This window comes from Emydura macquarii, unplaced genomic scaffold, assembly GCF_026122565.2.
Source record: "Emydura macquarii macquarii isolate MOO-44397 ecotype Brisbane River unplaced genomic scaffold, CSIRO-AGI_Emac_v2 contig_320, whole genome shotgun sequence".
Lineage (NCBI taxonomy): Eukaryota > Metazoa > Chordata > Testudines > Chelidae > Emydura > Emydura macquarii.
Window position 1 is genome coordinate 10,510,250 of NW_027130457.1, and position 21,318 is coordinate 10,531,567.

At 40.6% G+C, this 21,318-nt stretch overlaps 1 protein-coding gene and 1 long non-coding RNA gene across 5 annotated transcripts in view; one reads left to right on the top strand and one right to left on the bottom strand.

The window, feature by feature from the left end:
- The window catches only part of CTNND2 (catenin delta 2), a 1,025,780-nt gene extending 1,010,454 nt beyond the window's left edge, over positions 1 to 15,326 (top strand). For all 3 annotated transcript variants that reach the window (XM_067570033.1, XM_067570040.1, XM_067570046.1), the window contains 2 exons: positions 7,132 to 7,205; positions 12,207 to 15,326. In XM_067570033.1, coding sequence (XP_067426134.1) covers positions 7,132 to 7,205; positions 12,207 to 12,467 — 335 coding nt within the window. In that variant the 3' untranslated portion in view covers positions 12,468 to 15,326. The remainder of the gene's footprint in view (positions 1 to 7,131; positions 7,206 to 12,206) is intronic.
- Positions 15,049 to 17,403, bottom strand: LOC137167769 (uncharacterized). 2 transcript variants are annotated; one of them, XR_010924190.1, is made up of 3 exons: positions 17,275 to 17,403; positions 16,391 to 16,437; positions 15,049 to 15,149 (listed from the first exon to the last, which is right to left on the bottom strand). It is a non-coding gene; the product is annotated as an uncharacterized lncRNA (long non-coding RNA). The 2 variants fall into 2 exon arrangements; XR_010924189.1 differs by lacking the exon at positions 17,275 to 17,403 and adding an exon at positions 16,858 to 17,097.
- Between the last annotated feature and the right edge of the window lie 3,915 nt (positions 17,404 to 21,318).

Below are 21,318 nucleotides of genomic sequence, written 5' to 3' on the forward strand. Positions count from 1 at the left end.
TATTTGACATTACTTTTCAGTATTTGGGATGTGTGAGAATGACTTGTAATCACACTCAATAGAATTGTTCTACTCTACCTTGATGTGATGTTGCAGCCATTCACTTTTTCCTGTCACCCAAACAGTGCCATTGTAAAGGTCATTTCTGACATGATTGTGGAGGACAGGTCTGTGTTCCGCTATTGTTACACTTTGTCAGGACCTTGGATACATTCATGAAGAGAGCTTATCAGAATCAAGTTTGGCAGTAGGGAAGGACAAAGGATACAGTTTCCTTTTAAAAGTATCTGTAAGTTCAATCAAGCATATTAAGTAAGAATCATGGTGGGGAAGGGAATTTTCTGGCAGCTAGTGACACATCTTTCACCTTGTCTCTCTCTGCCACTTTTTAAAATCCATGTTCATTTCTCTTCCTTTTCATCTCCCCACCCTTCTCTCTTTTTACACTTTACTGCAGTTTCTCTATCCTCTCTGTTTCTTTCTTTACTTCACTCGTTCCTCTCCCCCCATTTTTTTTGGCTGTTTTTTAAGGGACAGAGGTTGGCACTTTCCCAACTCCTTTGTTCCATTTTGAGTTCCACCCACTATTTTCCATGAGTCCCCATTTCTCCCTCATCCATTTTAACTGCTTTTTAGTTATCAAACTTCAAGACACTCACCCTACTATCCAGCTACTCAGCTCTTTGTGAGAAATAAGCAACAAAGTCAAATTAAAAGATCTACTGTAGTTCCCTGTACTGTACATGCACTATGTAACTGAAACTGGAGTTCATGAATCAAATTCTTTCTTTCAGGTTGCCAAATCTCAACCCTGTACAATTGGTCTGACATCAAATGAAGAGCCATTTGAGGAAGGCAAGGAAGGAAGCCATTTGAGGAAGATAATTAAATTAAGTGAATAAGTCCTGCTAGCATGTGTTGACTGTTGAGCTGTGTAACAAATGAGCAGATCCCCTTTATAAAGCATTTGAGAGTTGTAACAGGGAACCAAGAAGCGACAACAAACATGTAAAGGAAACCAGGTGAACTGGAAAAGAATATTTCAATAAAAATAATATAAAATGTGTCTTTGTGGTTTTTGTTGTGAAATGCTTTGTTATACTGGGCTGGTCTCCTGTTTGCCTGGGATTATATCTGGTAACGAGGTGTAAGGATACCCTTACTGCCTGCAGCAAATACATATCACTTTGTATATCAATCAATGATCTGTAGTCAGTACATGGATGAGCTGTGAAGGAGCATGTGGAGTTTAGAAAAATGTTTTGTCAAGTTTATGTTGTGATGCATAGATTTCCTCTTATTCTATGGCATGAATAAAAATGCACAGTGCAAGATATGCAGGCAATTCTCCCACTGACCTATGTAGCATGCATATCTACTAATATATCCATGTGCCAATTTATCCACCACTGTCTCATGTTTTACAAAGTCATTCCCAGGTTACAGTCCCAGAAAATGTCCTGTGAACTATTAGTAAGGGGCTATGTGGGGAGTGCAAAGTAGTACAAGCCATACTGTCCGCAAGCTCAGATGAGACGACAGGTCCCATCCTGTTGCTCCAGGCAACCTGAGTACCATACTAAGAAGAAGCCAAGATACAATAGGAGTTGCCAGGGCTTTGTTCTCCTCAGCAACACATTCTGCCCCTACAGCACATCAACAAATTTGACAGGACTGTTGGGAGTCACATCACATCCAGTCCAGAGAACATGGACTTCAGAAACCACCCTGCCCCATTCCACTGGGCATGGTCTACCATGAAATGGGACTGATGGATTCTAAAGATCATTGCCTAGTCATACCCCATCATTTCCATCCTTTGTCCCCTTCCAATCACTTCTCTTCCCCATCCTTCTTCAGGGACCCTTCTCACAAGAACCTGTAATAAGCAAAAGCAGCTGTAGAGCAGGTTCCACCAGATTTCATGGGAAGGGGCTTCTAGTCCCAGTGTTTTCTTATTCTGAAAAAGAAAGGTGGTCTTTGTCTAATCCTAGACCAGAGGAGACTCCACAAGTACATATGCTGTCTCTGGCTCCGGATGTTAATTCCTGCCTCCATCATTCCATCTCCCTAAGCTCAGGACTGGTTCATGGCTCTCAGCATGCAAGATGCGTACTTCTATATAGCTGTCCATCTGGAAATACCTCAGCTTCAAAGTGAGGCCCATGCATTATCAATACAGAGTTCTGCCCTTCAGACGCTCCACAGCACTGAGAGCATTAACAAAATGCCTGGCAGTGGAGGCACTGCATTTAAGGAGAAAGGGAATGACCATCTAGATGTAGCTGAAAGATTGGCTAAACAGAGGCAGGTCCAAGCTGGAGAACAGCAGCAGCCCTGGAGTACGTCTTTTGCCTATTCTCCCATCTAGGACTCCTTGTGAACTATGAGAAATCATCTCTAATGCCCCCAGAGATGATGGAGTTCATAGGAACTTGTTCAACCATCAGCCAGTGAAAGCCTACCTCTGCCAGACGACAGGTACTAGTCTCTTCATTCACTGATCAGGGGCCTAAGATGGAACCCAACAACAATAGTGTGTATGTATCTGGGGCTTTTGGGACAGATGTCGGCATGCACATATGTGAGGCCAGTTGCCAGACTTCATTTGTGGCCCTTACATCTGGTTGATTTCTGTGTATGGCCTGATTAAACATCACATGACCAGGAAAGTCACAGTCCTTCCCCAAATCCTACAAGAACTCTCTTGCTGACTGGCCCCAAAGAATTTAGGAAAGGAGGTCCCCTTCTAGCTGGCCTCCTCAGCGAAGATTCTCAATCCAAACACTGCAGGTGCAGGACAGGGTGCCCAGCTGCATCATCTGCAGATCCAAGGCACCTGGTCCCAAGACAATTTGAAGCTACATATAAACATCTTAGAACTCAGGGCCATCCAACTGGCCAGTATAGCATTCCTGTCTGTCCTGTGGGGATCCATGGTGCAAATCTTGATAGACAACACGTCCACAAGGCACTACATAGACAAGAAAGGAGGCCCTTGGTCATTCCCTCTCTACCAAGGCTGTGAACTTGGTGTCATCATCATGAGGTAACGCCACTGGCTGTGCACTTACCAAAAACCTGGCAGACTTCTTAAGCAGGGAGGAGATAACCAGCCATGAGTGGTCACTGAAGTCATCCATCATAGAGTCGATATTCCACCAATGGGCAACTCCCACAATAGATTTGTCACTACAGAAGACAATGTCAGATGCCCAAACTTCTGCTCTAGAGGCAGCACAAGCCCAGGCTCTTTGCCAGACTCCTTCCTGCTACATTAGTCACCAGGTTTCCTATTTCCCCCCGATTCCCTGTTCCCCAAAGTGAGATGGGCGATCTCCAAAGTGAGATGGGACATGACCACACTTATTCTAATGGCTCCCTACAGGCTGAGAAAATTCTGGCCATCAGACCTCTTACACATGCCCATCTTACTCCTGAGCTGCCTGGACTTGTTATCCCAGAACTGAGGCCAGATATTGCACTCTGAATGAGAGTCATTGCGTCTGATGGCCTGGTTGCTGGCTGCCTGAGCACCTTTGACAGAGGCTGCTCTTGACAGGTTAAAAAATCCTTGTGCAAAGCAGGAAGTCATCTATTAGGAAGAGCTACTCCTGCAAACGGAAATGGTTCTGTATATGGGCAGTCCATCATAATCTGGACCCAGTTGAGGATCTGATACCATAGATCCTTGTCTATATGTGGCACCTGAAACAAGTTGGATGGGCATTTCATTCTCTCTAGATCCGTCTCGCAGATATATACACGTCACGCTCCAATACAGTTGTACTCTGTCTTCTCACATCCGACAGCATCCAGATTCCTCAAGGGCCTCCGGTATACTTGCCCACCTGCTAGAGACCTGACTCCTACATGGGAGTTCAGCATTGTCCTCCTGAAACTTATACAGCCTCCATTCAAGCCGCTACCAGATTTTATGATACATCATCTTTAGTGGCCATCACCTGAGTGCAGTGTGTCAATGAGCTCCAAGCCCTTACAGCTGGATCGCCCTACACATCTTTTCAAAGGGACAAGGTGGCTCTGAGGCTGCACCCTAAGTACATCCCTAAGGTGGTTTTGGTGTTTCAGCTGAATCAGTCAGTTAACTTGTTGGCCACACTCAGCACCGGGAGAGAAGAAGCTATGTTTCATGGATGTTTCTAGAGCCTTGCTCTAGTTCCTGGACAAGACCTAACCCTTTAGACTGTCTCTTTGTCTCTTTGTGTCTGTACCCAGCTCATCAAAAGGCCAAGCCTTCTCATCAAGGAGACTTTTTAAAAAGATCACACAGTGTTGCTCCACCTTTTATGGGGTAGCTGGTGAGCCTGTCCTTTAATGTCAGGAAATACTCCAGGTACTCCACACATTGCCCCAGAGCATGCATCTTCAGCCTGCTTCAGGAATGGAATAGAACCTGAGACCTGTAGAGCAGCAACTTGGAGCAACCCCTGACTTTTTTCAAACATTGCACTCTTGACACTCATTATTTAACTGATTGACTGGTCCTCCCCTTTCCCTCTGTCCAGAGGGGATACTGCTTCCCAGTCTTTGCATTCTTGCAAATATTCCAAGTGCAGAAGTTTTTTCCAACCTTATCTGCAATATGTATCTCAGATAGATGGCAAGGTCAAAACAGAGGTAGAATCATCCCCATTTGAGACACCTGTGGCTCAACAGAGTGAAGAAAGAAAAACTGTAATTTCCACTAAAAATATGAGCATCTCTAAAGGATATTTTCCTTGTCCCTAGAATCACTGCTTCATTTCAACACTTACAAGCTCATAACTCAGTTCTCTCAATGATCCTAACAGAGACCTCGGGCCGGGGGTGGGGTGGGGTGGGGTGGGGGGGGGGGATATTAATTCACAGACTGAGGCCTGATCAGCTAGATCACTTCATTTTCACCAGGTATCAGCCTTTTGGCAATCCATTTTTGGAGCTAATTTAAATCTCTTTCTCCCCAAATTATTTAACCTTATAACAAAAGCAGCACTGCAGTGCAGCTAATCCATGCATTTGTTTGGCATCGTCCTAACAAGAAATAAATGTGCTAGTTTTTTTAATCCCAGTATTTACAGTTACCATCTGTTAAATGTATAAATGGTATAACACAATATACTGAGCCTGAGATTTATGGTTTATTGCTATTTGCATACCAGGTTTTCTTACTGACTTGCGTGTGAAATCCACAGGTTCAGTATAACCTCCATGTAGCACCCACTAACATTAATAAATGAGATATATATACACAGCAAAGTGAAGAATGAGACTATTTGGTAGTGAGGGAAGAAAAGGAAAGTCTGACATTTATGTAATAATTTGCAAGTGAAAGCTTTATTCACATAGCAGCTATACTTCATATAATTTAGGTACATGCTGGTGCTTTCAAAGATGCAATTCAGTGCCTTTCTTTGTTACTTTTAATCAGCACCGTTAATCTACTAATCCGCAAAGAGAAGGAAAAAATCCAAACATAAGAATCTCATCCTCTTGATTAAAAAAAAGAGATATAATTCTATCAATATACCTTTTAAAAGATTCCATTGTATACTGATTCCATTGTATACTGATATATAAAGAGTCATTCCAGAATGAATGTTTTTTACTTAAGTTACATACCACAGTTAGGGTTTGTCCCATCATTTAATTCAGCTTCTGTACCAGATGACTGGAGGATAGCTAATGTGATGCCAATTTTTTAAAAAGGCTCCAGAGGCAATCTGGGTAATTACAGGCTGGTAAGCCTAACTTCAGTTCCAGGCAAATTGGTTGAAACTATAGTAAAGAACAGAATTATCAGACACATAGATGAACACCATTTGTTGGGGAAGAGTCAGCCTGTACAGGGAAATCATGTCTCACCAATCTACTAGAATTATTTGAGGGGGTCAACAAGCATGTGAACAAGAGTAATCCAGTGGATATAGTGTACTTAGATTTTCAGAAAGCCTTTGACAACGTCCCTCACCAAAGGTTCTTAAGCAAAAGTATAGTTCAACACATTCATAAATGATCTGGAAAAAGGAATAAACCATGAGGTGGCAAAATTTGCAGATGATACAAAACTACTAAAGATAGTTAAATCCAGAGCAGACTGTGAAGAGTTATAAAGGTATATCATAAAACTGAGTGACTGGGCAACAAAATGGCAGATGAAATTTGATGTTGATAAACACCAAGTAGTGCACATTGGAAAACATAATTCACACTACACATAAAATGATAGGGATTAAATTAGCTGTTACCACTCAAGATCTTGGAGTCTTTGTGGATAGTTCTTTGACAAAATCCATTCAATGTGCAGAAGCAGTCAAAAAAGCTAACAGAATGTTGGGAATCATTAGGAAAGAGATAGATAAGATAGAAAATATCATATTGCCTACATATAAATCCACATATTGAATACTGCATGCAGACATGGTTACCCCATCTCAAAAAAGATATTTTGGAAATGGAAAAGGTACAGAAAAGGGCAACAGAAATGATTAGGTATATGGAACAGCTTCCATATGAGGAGAGATTAATAAGACTGGGACTTTTCTGCTTAGATGACTAAAGGTAGGTATGATAGAGGTCTATAAAATCATGACTGATGTGGAGATATTAAATAAAGAAGTGTTATTTACTCCTCATAACACAAGAATTAATAGGCAGCAGTTTGAAAACAAACAAAAGGAAGTACTTCTTCACACAACGCACAGTCAACCTGTGGACTTTGCCAGAAGATGTTGTGAAGGCCAAGACTATAACCAGGTTCAAAAAAGAGCTATATAAGTTAATGGAGGATGGACCCATCAATGGCTATTAGGGTCAGGTATGCAAAACCATGCTCTAACGTGTCCTTAGCCTCTGTTTGCCAGAAGCTGGGAATGGGTGACAGAGGATGAATCAGTTGATGATTACCTGTTCTGTTCATTCTCTCTGAAGCACCTGGCATTGGCCACTGTTGGAAGACAGGATACTAGGCTAGATGGACCATTGATCTGATCCAGTATGACTGTTTTATGGTCCTATGTTAATATATGTAGAGTAATAACAGCAAAATCACTGCAAAAATAAAGTGTTGGTGGAAGAATTCTTCAGAGAGACATGTCTGGTAACACTTTTCTCCTTTGCTTCTGTCTTTAGCTCAAAATGCTGGAATCTCAACTTTGTACAGGAATTCTTATGGTGCACCTGCTGAAGATATCAAACACAACCAGGTATCTGAGTACAGTAACACACTAGTCTCTATTTAAAAAGTGTAACTATATTCAATGTTTTGCCTGTTAGAATAATCAAAAAAATTAAAATAATAGAGCTGTACAGACTGTGAGGGCTAAATTCTATGCTTTTGGAAGTGATAGCAACTCCATTGGCTTCAGAACAGTTGTGCTCTTCTGCACCAGCAGAGAATTTGGACCCATGGTTCCAAACTGTGTAACAATTTATAACAGCGTAAAGTACAGACAGACACTAACTTTGTCATGTGGCATAGACACAAAAACACAGGATTCTGCCTAATTGGTTGATTAAGGAATTCCATTAGCTCATCCATTAGAGGGAACTTCACAGTTTTCTGATGTCTTATCTTCAGTGAATTTGGTGATGTGCATCCAGTTCCAAAAGGTCAAGTATCTGCATCACAAAAAACATCACTATCACTGACACTGACTGGCTCCCCTGCTTAAAAGTTTCAGCAGAGAAGCCACACACTGAATGGGCCTAGCAACTGATCGGCCCTTTCATTCTTCGTGTGAGCTGTTTATGCTATCTATACCTGTGTTAGTAGAGGCTGCTAGTCTTTATCTTTGTCAGCCGGACATTTTTCACAAGCATCAATTCTCACAATGTTGGGGGTTTTTTTTAAATAGGGAATTTGTGCATGTCTGGGTACACATACATGCCAAAGTCTGGCTTTTCATTCAGTAGGGGTTATGGTACACATATATAAGCATAGACCCACATCATAATTAGAAATCCTTTTGAATATTCTGGCCATTAAAATCACAGTGTGCATTTAACAGCTCATGAAAAAGTGGAATATTCTGTGTATTTAACTGGTGCTATAATTGGCAAGCTAATATACCTTAGTCAAAAAAAAATGAACTGATGTAATATTGATGTCTTTGGAGTTGGCAGGGATACAAAAGGGCATTTTCTGAGCCTCTATCAATGGAGTGCTTTCAGTTTATTGTGGAACTGTTGTTTTGTTATTTTATGATATATAATACTATTTTGCACTTAAATAGCACCTTTCATTCACAGATTTTAAAGTGCTCAAGCATTAATTAATATTTACAACATCCCCATTAAGTACGTAAGTGTTATATCCACTTTTCAGAATGGGAAATGAGATACAGCGAGTTTAAGGCAAAAAAGATTTTGAACTTGGTGCAAACTTGCCAGGCACATAAATCTATATTTAGTAGAACTTGTCAGAAAATGGGGTCTTTTCTGCAAGAAATTTTGGCTGAGAACCAAATATTGCCCCCCTCTTGTTCCTTATGGGAATGGTAGTTTGAAAGCCTAAAACTTTTCAGGCCCTAGGTATTTGGTATCTTGATGAGAAGTATAAATTCTCTGTGGAAAGTAGCACTTTTTGCAGAAAAAATTGTTTAATTTGAAACCCAATTTTCTGTCAAAACATGGTTTTGATTAATGTTTTTTGACCAGCCCTAATATTTAGGCATCTAAATAGACCTACTGTCAGAGGTACAGAAAACACACAACTCGTGCAGAAAACTAGGACACTTCTGTTTCAGTGCCTAACTTTAGGTAGCCAAGGAGCTTTTTTTTTTTGTATTTATAATATTTTATTCATTTTTCAAAATCCAACAAATATACCAAACTACCAGTTTCATCATAATACACAAAGTAAATAAAGAGGGTTAGGAGAAAAGGAGGGGAGAGGAAGTGACATCTTTCTCTTCAGGATCTACATTAATCATAGATGTCCAAAAAGTCAGCACAAATTGCATCGTATTTTTTGGGCATTCTCCTTCTGCATAATGCCAGTCGTTTGTTAGCTGCCTGATCAGCCATATCTTTGAGCCAGGTATCAGTGTTTGGTGGGAATCAGCTTTTCCATTTTTGCAGGATTCATTTTCTAGCAATCAAAGCTGCAAATTGGAACCACACTGCCTTGTTGCCAGATAACCTTCAGGCATCAGGAATATATCCAAGAACAAAATATAAGGGGGAGGGCTCTAACTTAGTATCCAATATTAGATTGCTTTTCATACTAGAAATTCTTCATCCAGGGCACTCCCAAAATATAAACACTATTGTAGCACCCAGGGAATTTCATTTCCAGTAGCAGTCAGCATTTATGATGCCCTTTACAATTAGTCTATGTGAAGACCAGTATATTTTAAAAAAAAAAAAAAAAAGTGTCTTTTGGTGAAAAAGCCATAGTCTCAGGTCTGTAGTTGCTTTTTAACATTAGATACAATTGTATTCCATGGGATCAGGGATAGCTGATCTGTATTCCAAGGCATTCCAAAGCATTCTCTAGTTCAAGGCATCCAGGTTTGAACATTTGGGCTGAAACAATTTGTTAAAGGTCATACAGAGAGTTACTAACCACTTCCTGGAATCTAGGAGTATTGAAACCATTGCTGTTGTGCTAATACTGAGCCCAATCTTGTAAGGTGCTGAACACCTATAATTTGCTGAGCATCCTCATCTCACATTAGCTTCAGTGGTAGTTGATGAGTGAACACTGGCACTCATTGATCCAAAGCAACTGTACTTCTTCACTACTTTAAAATACTGAGACATCTAGGAACATGGTGTTGGTCACCATGCTTATACAGTAGCCTTGCAGTTCTTTCCATGCAGCAACATTTGATGTCATCTCACACAAGGTGGCATGTAGTGGTCTTCTCACTGAAGGTACAGTCCTACCGCAGCCAGCTAGAGTGATGACTAGTGGTAAATATCCCCAATGACCTGTGATGGGATATTAAATGAAGTTGGTTCTGAGTTACTACAGAGAATTCTTTCTGGGTGTCTGGCTGGTGAGTCTTGCCCACATGCTCAGGATTTAGCTGATCACCCTATATGGGGTTGGGAAGGAATTTTCCCCAGGGCAGATTGGCAGAGGCCCTGCAGGTTTTTCGCCTTCCTCTGCAGCATGGGGGCCTGGCTCACTTGCTGGTGGATTCTCTGTAACTTGAAGTCTTTAAACCATGATTTGAGGACTTCAATAACACAGTCGTAGGTTAGAGGTCTATTACAGGAGTGGGTGGCTGACGTTCTGTGGCCTGCGTTGTGCAGGAGGTCAGACTAGATGATCATAATGGTCCCTTCTGACCTTATAGTCTAGGAGTCTAGGAGTGTATCATCTGAGCAAGGGTCTCCAGAGGCATTATGCCTGGGCAGTGGAAGAACAAGCGAGAGAGTGTGGTTGAAGAGGCAGTTACTACACTACTTCTGTGGATATAACCTGCACTTCTGTCAGGACTGATGTACAGCCATTGGCTGGTGAGGCCATGGCCACATTGCCGCCCCAACATTGGGGCTGGGAGCACTGCAGTCAGCACTAGCTGGTTTCCCTTCCAGCTCTCCCAGAGCACAAGTCACCAAATTACAGCTGCCTTCTGTCTAGCTTCACTAAGGAAAGTATTATTGCATCTTCTTCCTCCTCCCCCAGGACATCCGTACAAGGAGATCATAAATTAGGCTCTAATATAGATACAGCATGTTAAAAACATGCCAGAACATCTCCCACTGGATGTGATGACATTCAGTAAGATTTAAAGGTTCTTGGTTTTTTAAATGGTGTTTACAATTTCCAAAAATATTCAGAACCTAGGATCAGGCTCAGCACTGCAGGGGATCTAGATTAATGCAGGATTTTTCCCTTCTCTCTTTTCCTGGTTTACTGGAGCCAGTCAAGGGATTCCTTAGAGGAAAGGAAGGTGCTGGCAGGTCTGGAAATGGCACTAGCAGAAGCTTAAGCTACACACACTCCTCATAAGAAAGTGACTGTGATCTCTAGCATTTGGAAAAGGACAGATGTTTAAAGGGGATGCAGTGGTGGAAAGCATCGCAAAAAGAATGGGGTTCAGATTCATAGACTATGAGGCCAGAAGGGACTATTGAGATCATCTGATCTGACCTGAGACAGGCTGTAGAACTTCCCTGAATAAATTCCTGTTTCGAGTCTAGTGGTTGTGCTTGAATTAGAGCATATCTTTTAGAAAAACATCCAGTCTTGAAGATACTTAGCACAAGTTTATAAAATTCATCTTGTAGTTCAAAATTTCCCCTGACAAAACTTTCAGACTAGTCTGTGCAAATCCAAATCATTAATATCATTTGAATTCATTTATGTGATTGATTAGGAAGAGTATTCTGTCCCATTATAGATATGCAAGATCCAAGGCAACCAAAGGACAATAACAGCACTGCAGGAGTGACGTAATATTTAAAGGTTAAGGAATAAGGAGATTAAGGAATAGCTCAATTTAAAGGTAGGAAAGGGATACATTTCAAGGCACTACGTCCAAGACTTTCACATGTGGGTGCCTCAAGTTAGGGTCCTCAATCCATATTTAAGCATTTAAGTAAAGCAATTTGTAAGAATGCAGAGCACCAACAAATCCCATTAAACTCAGTGGGAACTGCTGAGTGTCAGCATCTGTGAAAATCCATTTTATTTAGGTGCCTTAATACTAACCTTTAGGCAACCAGATTTGGAAATTCTGGTCTGACTCATCTTATTGCTGTCTTTAAAAAATGAATGGGCCAAGGGTTTCTCAAAGAAAATGTTATATAATTCGGTGTCTTTTTTTAAAATGCCTTGGAAACCTTTATTAGATGTTTGAGACCCACCATGTTGCTGTCCAATTATATGGAAACAGAATAAGAATCTGAGTAAGATATGGGGAATAATTGAACACTTCAGGCTTTATACTAGAGGTTGCTGCGAGCTACATTGTTTGGATCCAAATTTCCAGGATTATGGCTCAAACCCACCACTAGTTCACATGGCCTAGTCCTAAATCTTACAGACTTTGCTGTTTAACTACCTCTTTTTAAGCAAACCAGCATCTGTCAGAAGCAGTAATAAATGTGAGTATAAAGCACTGGCAGCATTCTTATTCCAGACTGATAAATTGAAGTGAGCTGGGACTGTTGTATGTGCACCTGTTGTGCTAGTTTGTTTTCCGGTGTTACTCATACCTAAACAACTGTGGGTATTGTTATCTTTCTAGGTTTCAACACAGCCAGTTCCACAGGAGCCCAGTAGAAAAGATTATGAACCATACCAGCCGTTTCAGAATTCGACAAGAAACTATGATGAATCCTTCTTTGAGGATCAAGTGCATCATCGCCCACCTGCAAGCGAATACAACATGCATCTGGGACTAAAATCAACTGGCAACTACGTCGACTTCTATTCAGCTGCTCGTCCCTATAGTGAACTTAACTATGAAACAAGCCACTATCCAGCCTCTCCAGATTCCTGGGTTTGAGGCTTGGGCAAGACACAAAAGCTCCAGGAACTGTGCATGTGCATGCATACCACAAGACATTTTTTTCCTGCAAATTTAGTTTGTTAAAGCCTGTTCCATAGGAAGGCCCTGATAACCAGTATGGAAAATTTAAGCTATTTTAGAAGGCTAAAAGAAATGAAAGTTAAACATGGAAGTCATTAGAAAGAAATATATATATATATTACAGTGTGGGACAACTTTACTGTTGTTCTATAGAGTCTAAAACAATGGTGCTGTACACTGAATGTAGTGGAAGGAAGGAGGGTGAATATGACAGTGGATATGGGTCAAGAGTTAAGCACAAGAAACTAAGCAGTTTACATATTTTATGGGGAACAGCTTCTCACACTTTGTTTAATATCCTTATTCATTGTGAATCTAGGCTTCAAGTTGCATTTGGGGTTTCCTCTGTACAGCAAGATGTTTCTTGCCTTTTGTTAATGCATTGTTGTAAAGTATTTGATGTACATTACAGATAAAAAAAACAAGTGCATTGTGTATATTACACCAATGCCACAGTGTTTCTTCATCTATGGTTCTAAATATTGCTTCAATTTCAACATTTTGAAAGATGTACGAATTTCCAGGGTTTTTTTCTTTTCCCCAGTGCGTTTTAACAAAAAGAAAATAACAACAAAAGGCATATTTAGCAGTATTGTTCGTTCTGATATGTGAATTTGTTTGTGGCAACTAAAAAAAAAAGGCATTCAGCAGTTTCTGACAATTAACATTCATCATTCCACACTTCTTGTCAACAAAGTGCTTTTTCACTGCCTAAAATTTTAGATGTAGATATTTGAAATAGATTTTTTTCATTTATACCAGTTTTCTTTATGATGATACAGTGTTAAAAGAAAATAAATTACAATTGATCTGTCATCCATATTTGCTAAGAATGTCTATTTCCAAGAACCTATCATAAAAATACACATTCTTGGTTGTGTGTGTTCATGTATGCATAATAGTTTCTTTGTGTGTGTGTGTGTGTGTGCGCTATAAGAGTTATTTTCATCTGCTGTTCTCCTTCAAGCTTTAATTTTTTTACAGTGGAAACTCCAGTATGTATTTTCTCTCACCCACTACTGATATTGATTCAAAATATTAGGACAGTTCCAAGTGGAGTTATAGGGTTTTCACCCATTCCTTCATTCTTAGATACCATTCTCTTCGAGATTCCATCCCTCAACACTCTCCCCATGAAAGAAAAAGAATCTCAACCTAGTCTATATTGCCACTGTAGTGCCACCCACTAGCAAATGCTCCAGGCAAATACAGTGTAATCTCTCATTGTTCCCGAGGGAAAGAGAACATCAAACCATAGCAGCCTAGCATGATGGGTTCTTAAATCTGGACAAGGACCCAGCATTATGTTACTGGCATAGTCATTTTTCTTTTAATCATACCAAAAATATTCCTTAGATGTAAACACCATTGACCATTTCTGTACACTTAAAAGCTCAGATAAAAATAAAATTGAGAAGGGATAAAGAGAGCTCTTTTTTGTTTCAAAATGTGGAGCAATGAACGGAGGAGATACTTTTATCTTCCTCCATCCACAGCTTGGAAGTAAAAAATTTGAATCCACAATATATAGTATTCATATCATTCAGCACACTGCCATGCACAGTCTTCACAACTAGATCTAATACAAATGAAATATTTGTAGATTAGTTAAGCTTCAGCATACAGTTTGTTTTAGGACACAAACATTTCTGTGATTACTCATTGTAATAGTCTCAGCATTGCTTGAATTTACCCCAGAGGCAGGAAAAACTTTCTCAAATCCTTATCTGTATTACAGAGCAAAAATAGTACAGGTCACTGGGGCAAGTATTGTGATGTAGACATGGTTTATCAGTAATCTAGCACTGTAGTTGACTCTTTCTGGCAAACCTTCCTAGTGTATAATAAGCAACCTTAGCTCCTCTTTGTAGTAAACAGGAAAAATTGCATGCAAAAAAAAAAAAAAAAAAAAAGGGAGGGTGGGGAACATGTATATTCAGGTAGATACAAATATTATTCATAGTTTTGGACACAGGCTATTTATATTTTCTTTATTAAGTTGATGTTAAAAAGATACATGACATTTGCAGCGCTCTTTTGAACAAAGCACATTTTCAGTATAAAGAAAATAAAAAATAAAAAAACATCACTAGCAACTTGAAGTTCACCCTGATTGACTATGACCATCAGACTCATGCATTTCTCCTGTTACAGGCGTGCACATAGGTCTAAGGGACCTTTGATTCTACATACTGCAGAAAGTTGTACGTTTTCTTTATTTAAATTTTTTGAGCTCATAAAATGCCCATGTTGTCTCTTCCAGGTTCTCTTAACAATGAGGCTCAGTCAAATGCTGACCATTTGTCAAGTAAGAGATATTGGATTAAAGGCACAAAGTGACATGAAACTCTTTCTGTCTGTTTCCACTCCCCCCAACCCATCCTTCCCCACCTGGTTTATTCCATTCTTCTCCAATGGCAAGTACTCAGAATAGTGACTTTCTTTCTTGCTGTATTGAGTCTTGGGAAGGTGCTGAATTTCCTGGCTTATTTCCAGCCCTGGCAATCCAGTGCCATCTCCCATTCCAAACAGGATATGTAGGACTTTCTCTTTTGAATATTGGGGGAAATATGACCACCTACTGCTGCTCCCTTTAGCCTTGTAACAAACCACAAAAAAACACAGAGAGAGAAATGTTCCAAAAATGTATAAATGCCTTTGATGTACTGTAAAATGTTGGACTTTTTTAAACAAGCTTCTTATTAGAATCTTGATTAGCTGTGTAGATCTATATAAATCTCAATGTTTTATTAAAATGTTGTTTATGGTCTGGAAGGAATAGTTACCCTATCTCAATACTAACAAAATTGCACTACCATGAGCAATGCAGATTTGAGGGAAAAAAAGAAATTGAATATGGATTCAATATTTAAAGGCTGAACTATGATTTAAAATACTATATTAACACAGAAATACATTTTGGCAAATAATGTATCTAAACCCAAAAGATAAAATAAATGCTGGTGTCAAATATATTGAAAGAAATATAAAATTACAGATTGACAAAAAAATGTGTTTCACTGTACATGTTGCTAACATGTACAAAGTCTAGCTCATATTGACGTATTTTCTATTAATAAATCCTACTGTATTGTGGAGAACTGCTGTTCATAGTGCAGTGTGTTTAAATGCAAAAGTGAGAAATTATGATTTATTAAGTTGCTCTCTAGTTTGCCCCACTTATATGACCCTAGGCTTTACTGAGTTTCAGCTGTTACACAGCAATGCATTTTTACCTCTAAGCTCAAAAATAATGGAAAGGCAAGTTTTGGGTGTTTTCACATCCCACCCTAAGGTTTATTGGTAGGGATGCTAGCAATGTGTGTGAAAACAACACATCTAGGTGGGTGGGGTCTATTTTGGAAGCCGTGTCATTAGTGCCCATTTCACCACTCTTTATGGTTCCCAGGGCTTCTCAGCAGCCAGCTTTAAAAGGGTTGGTTAAGTCATCTACAGCTATCATTGAGAAATTGTGTACAGAGCCATTGGGTACTAAAAAAAAAAAAGCATAAACCACGTGGACTTGACCCCAGTCTTTTTTATAGAACAAACTCAAGTAAGTATGGGGAAACTTTGCTTTAACAGCGTCGAGCCACAGAGTATGCAGATGTCTAACACATAATTCAGCTGATGACTAATAATCTCCTTAGAACTGTGTTTCTCAGTCTTTTGAAGATACCTTATCATTTACCCTGAAAGTGGAGTCAGTAAAGCTAAAGGTCTTAGATATACTGGTAAATGGCAGACTGTACAGGGACTATCTGCTGCAGATCTCTATCCTTGCATTTGAGACACTGCTCTGGCTCTCCCCTTTCACCAGTTACTCAGTCCATACTTACTGGTCTTGGGAGAAGGAGGCCTTCATTGCTGTGCTAGTCCTTGTACTCTGTGGGAAGGAAAGAGAGGACTATTACATTTTATAGTGCAGAGAAGAAAAAACAAAAGGAAACTTAAAAAAAATTACAGAACTACAAAGCCTCTACCACCTAGATTCGCAGTGTAGGCACAGCTGCAGAACACAATTACCACAGAAGGAAAATATTCAGTGGGACCATTTTGCTTAGTTCAGACATCAAGTAATGCTAGCATATCACTTCACTGAATATTTAATTGAAGGAACATGATGGAAACAAATATTTAGGCTAAAGTGCCAGACAGTGACTCAGATATGACTATAGAAAGAAAGCTTGCATTTACAATAGGGCTGAGGTTCTCAAACTGGAGGGCGGGGCAGGCCCCTCTGCGGGGGCATGGAATGTATTCGGGGGGAGGACGGGGCAGGAGAAGATTTGGGGAAAAAACTTACTGTGCACATTTTACCCACGGCAATGAATAATTAGCAAAGCTGATTCCTTCAGACACATCAGGGCCTCAGATGGTTCCGTGCATTTTGAGATTTCTGTTAAGCTTGCATAGCATTATACAAAGCTGTTGCCATCTGTACATTAATCCATTAGCTACGAAGCAGTATGCACATTTAATTGTAAGCATGGACCACAATCACAGTTTTGCTTTTGCTCTTGTTATACTGGATCGTTGGCTCATTCGTGCAACAGAAAAAAAAAAAAAAAACAAGTGAAAAACAAAGATGACACTAATTCAAGTGAAGCAACACTGCCACACATATTGGTATATGTGCTTGTATGGCAGGCCTGGGGGACAGACACAAAGAAGGGGGGGTGTGATCAAATACTTTTGAGAACCACTGCAATAGTGTACCTACCTCATTAGTCAGAACCTCCAGATTTAGCCCATCCAGTCAACAACCTGAACAATGGAGCTCTGTCCCAGGTCGGCACATGCTAACAGCAAATTGTCAGTCCAGGGCCTTAGTCCTTGATCACCATCATCTGAAAGATTTGTGTACCACAATGATACTTAAATCCCCCAAGTCAGATAATCCAAGCTGATATCTAATAATTAATTGATTTTACTTATATGCATAATAATCTAGCAAGATATCATGACTAAGAGTTATTTTACAATAACATCTTATTGTATTGAACATAATCTCAAATGGTTTTCTTTTCCTTTGAACCAAAGATATTGGGATGGAGGCAGGGGCCCTCTCCCAGGAGCATTCATACAATAGCCACTTGCAAAATACGTAATTTTCATCTAATGCGTGATTCAAAGCCCACTGAAGTCAGCAGAAAGAGGACCATTGACTGCAACAGGTTTGTGAATCAGGAATTAATATTGACAAGGAATGCCAGTGCCGTCAGATGCATTAGCTTTCTGTATACTGACCTCATCAAGATCATGCTATCTGACGCAAGGGAAGTGTATTTTTCTCTAGCTGTCAAAACAAAACAAAAACAAAATGATGCTTCAGAGTACCATACTTGCTTAGATCTGTAGCCATGAAACAATTGAACTACTTAGATGGCAATAAGCATTTCTTAAAGTGATAAGGTGGCTAAGGGTCAAGTAGTTTGTCCTGATTATGTCCTCGTAAGGCAGCAGAGAAGTTAGTCTTATAATCACTATCATGCTACAAATGCTATAGAGCTGGATACTGCACAATTCTAAATATATACAGACCGATTGATTTTCGGGGCCTATATTAAATTTGGTGTTTACAAACTCAGGTACAATAAAGATTCTGGGGATGGCTTTGGGCTAAAAAAATCATATGAAAGGGATTTTTTTATGTTCTTAAATGGTATCGTAGTCAGAGACTAATAATGTGCATTTCCACAACCCAAACTACATAACATAACCTTAAAACTCTGGGGCTATAAGCAATATTTTGTAGCTCTGAAATATTCTTAGTTGGTTGTGTATATTTATAGTGTATATAGATCATCAGAAATAGCACCAATTGGCTAGATTAGCGGGACTTCAATAGATCTCACTTTCCCGCTGTCCAATCTGGAAAAGCCTAAAAAAAACCATCTATTAATGCCAGTCACTAATGCAAAAAGACTATCATCTTCATCAGGTCTCCATCTCCATGACTAGATTACTTTCACAACCACCATGTAACATTGACTTTTCTGTAAAGGTATCTCATTGCTTTAAGGTCTTCATTTACACGTTAGAATATTTGCAGCCAGCTAATTGTTGCAGTCATAAAATCATAGAATATTAGAGTTGGAAGGGACCTCAGGAGATCATCTAGTCCAACCACCTGCTCAAAGCAGGACTAACCTCAGCTATATCATCCCAGCCAGGGCTTTGTCAAGCCTCAGCTTAAAAACCTCTAAAGATGGAGATTCCACCACCTCCCTAGGTAACCCATTCCAGTGCTTCACCATCCTCCTAGTGAAAAACTTTTTCTTAATGTCCAACCTAGACCTCCCCCACTGCAACTTGAGACCATTGCTCCTTGTTCTGTCATCTGCCACCACCGAGAACAGCCTAGCTCCATCCTCCCTGGAAACCCCTTTCAGGTAGTTAAAGGCTGCTATCAAATCCCCCCTCATTCTTCTCTTCTGCAGACTAAACAAGCCCAGTTTCCTTAGCCTCTCCTCATAAGTCCTGTGCTCCAGCCCCTTAATCATTTTTGTTGCCCTCCGCTGTACTCTCTCCAGTCAGAGGAGAGGTTTCAAGCAGTGAACTACCTTTTGTTGCCAGATAGGCAATTATATGAAGAACCATAACAGTTCCAGCAGAGCCGTGTAAGTAATGGTTCACTGGTCCACTATAATTCATAAAAAAACAATTAAAGGAATTATTTTAATAAGACTTTTCATTCACAGACAGACTGGGGGAGGTTTTGGAGGGCATCTTTATCCTTGAGACACACATGAAACATGAAACCTGAAAAGCTAACCATATAGCGTCCAAGACAGAGCAGGTGGAAGATTACCCAAGTTGCTGACTGATAACAGACCATGGTAATAAATCACCGACATCAGTTGATACTGAGAAGGCCTTCTATTATATGAGGCCTTAAGGGGCCCAAGGCAAGTACATTTTACTTTTAAAAAAATCCCTGTCTAGCTAAGATCCAGCATTTCATTGCTAGTCTCATCTCGGTTTGCAGAACTTTTCTCTAACTGTGGGGCACCTGAGTAAGAGAAGACAATTCAGAACATACAGTACTATAACAACATTTGACACGGGTGTGACATGAAAAGTAAAAATGTACCCAGTAGTCACCACACAGTGGTATGTGAGAGACTGATGTATTTTGTAGCCTAGCATAGAGGGAAACTGTAATATGCCAGATACAACTATAGGTTAGCACCCAGCAAGAACTTACTGTTAAAGGCATCCATTGTAGATTATTTCTACATCCCCTCCCACTCAGCCACCACGTTCATAATGGTGACATGCCAGGATACAACAGATGAGTTTATTAGGGGGCATTAGTTCCTTAATTTTGTTCCAGTATCATTTAACAGGCTGACCCTATCACTGCAAATTGTATGTATACAAGAAGTTGGCCAGAAAGCAGTGAATTCTGGGGGAATTTAATACCTAGAGGATATTTGTCATTAGATTATAACCCTAGTTAGGTAAGTCACATTTGGGGCTTCAGTTTCATAATGCCATGTTAGATCTCGAATACTCTGTCCAGGAATGAAGACATCCCAGAAACCGATGCAGAAACCTAATGCTTAAAGGGATCCATCCAAGTGTTCTGCTGGTGAAATGCACCTGAGTTCAGAAGGCCCAGCCAAGCCACTCTACTCTATGAAAGCTCCATTTTGGGCTCACATTAAGGGGCAAGGCCACCACCACTTCCATGGGTGTAGTGAATCTTCTGGCAACAGAAGTGGTAGAGAAGTGGCCACAACTGGAGTATTGTGTCCAGTTTTGGCCTGCCCCCCTCCCCCACCACCACCATTACAGAAAGGATGTGGACAAATTGGAGAGAATCCAGCGCAGAGCAACGAAAATGATTAGGGGGCTGGGTCACATGACTTATGAGGAGAGGCTGAGGGAACTGGACTTATTTAGTCTGCAGAAGAGAAGAATGAGGGGGGATTTGATAGTGGCCTTCAATCACCTGAAGGGGGGTTACAGGGAGGATGGAGCTAGGCTGTTCTCAATGGTGGCAGATGACAGAACTAGGACCAATGTTCTGAAGTTGCAGTGGGGAAGGGCTAGGTGGGATATTAAGAAAAACTTTTTTACTAGGAGGGTGGTGAAGCACAGGAATTGGTTACCTAGGGAGGTGGTGGAATCTCCATCCATAGAGGTTTTTAAGGCCCGGCTTGACAAAGCCCTAAGTGGGATGATTTAGTTGGGGTTTATCCTGCTTTGAGCAGGGGGTTGGACTAGATGACCTCCTGAGGCCCCTTCCTACCGTAATCTATGAGTTTGGGACTGGGGGCACATAGGATATAGATGTGGCACAGTGCGGAGATATACACCCTGCAGGGGGTGCCAGGTGTTGCAGCACAGCATGGGAGAGATCCTCAAACCTGCTCCAGACCCGTTACGTTGTTTAAAAGAGCTGGAGTGGTAGGTAGGGCCTCTAAAAGCCACAGTTTCCAACAGTGACTCATTCCCCCAGTGTAAGGACTGCAACATACAACCGTAAGGCTGAATCAGAAACCTTGGCATAGCTGCATGCCAGGAGTGTGGCTGGGGTGGGGTGTGTGTCAGGGCAGCTTGCAGCATGCCGTGCTGTAGCGATTGGAGGCAATGCTGTATCCCTTTGGGCAGCCTGTGGAGAATGCTGTAACTGAGACAGGACCCTGGGGCTGTCTACATTACACTGAGGGAGGGGATGGGACACTGCAGCCCTGGAGCAGAAGGGTTATGTAAAGCGCTGTAAATTAATCTCATGCCATGAGTTTTCAGGGCCGTG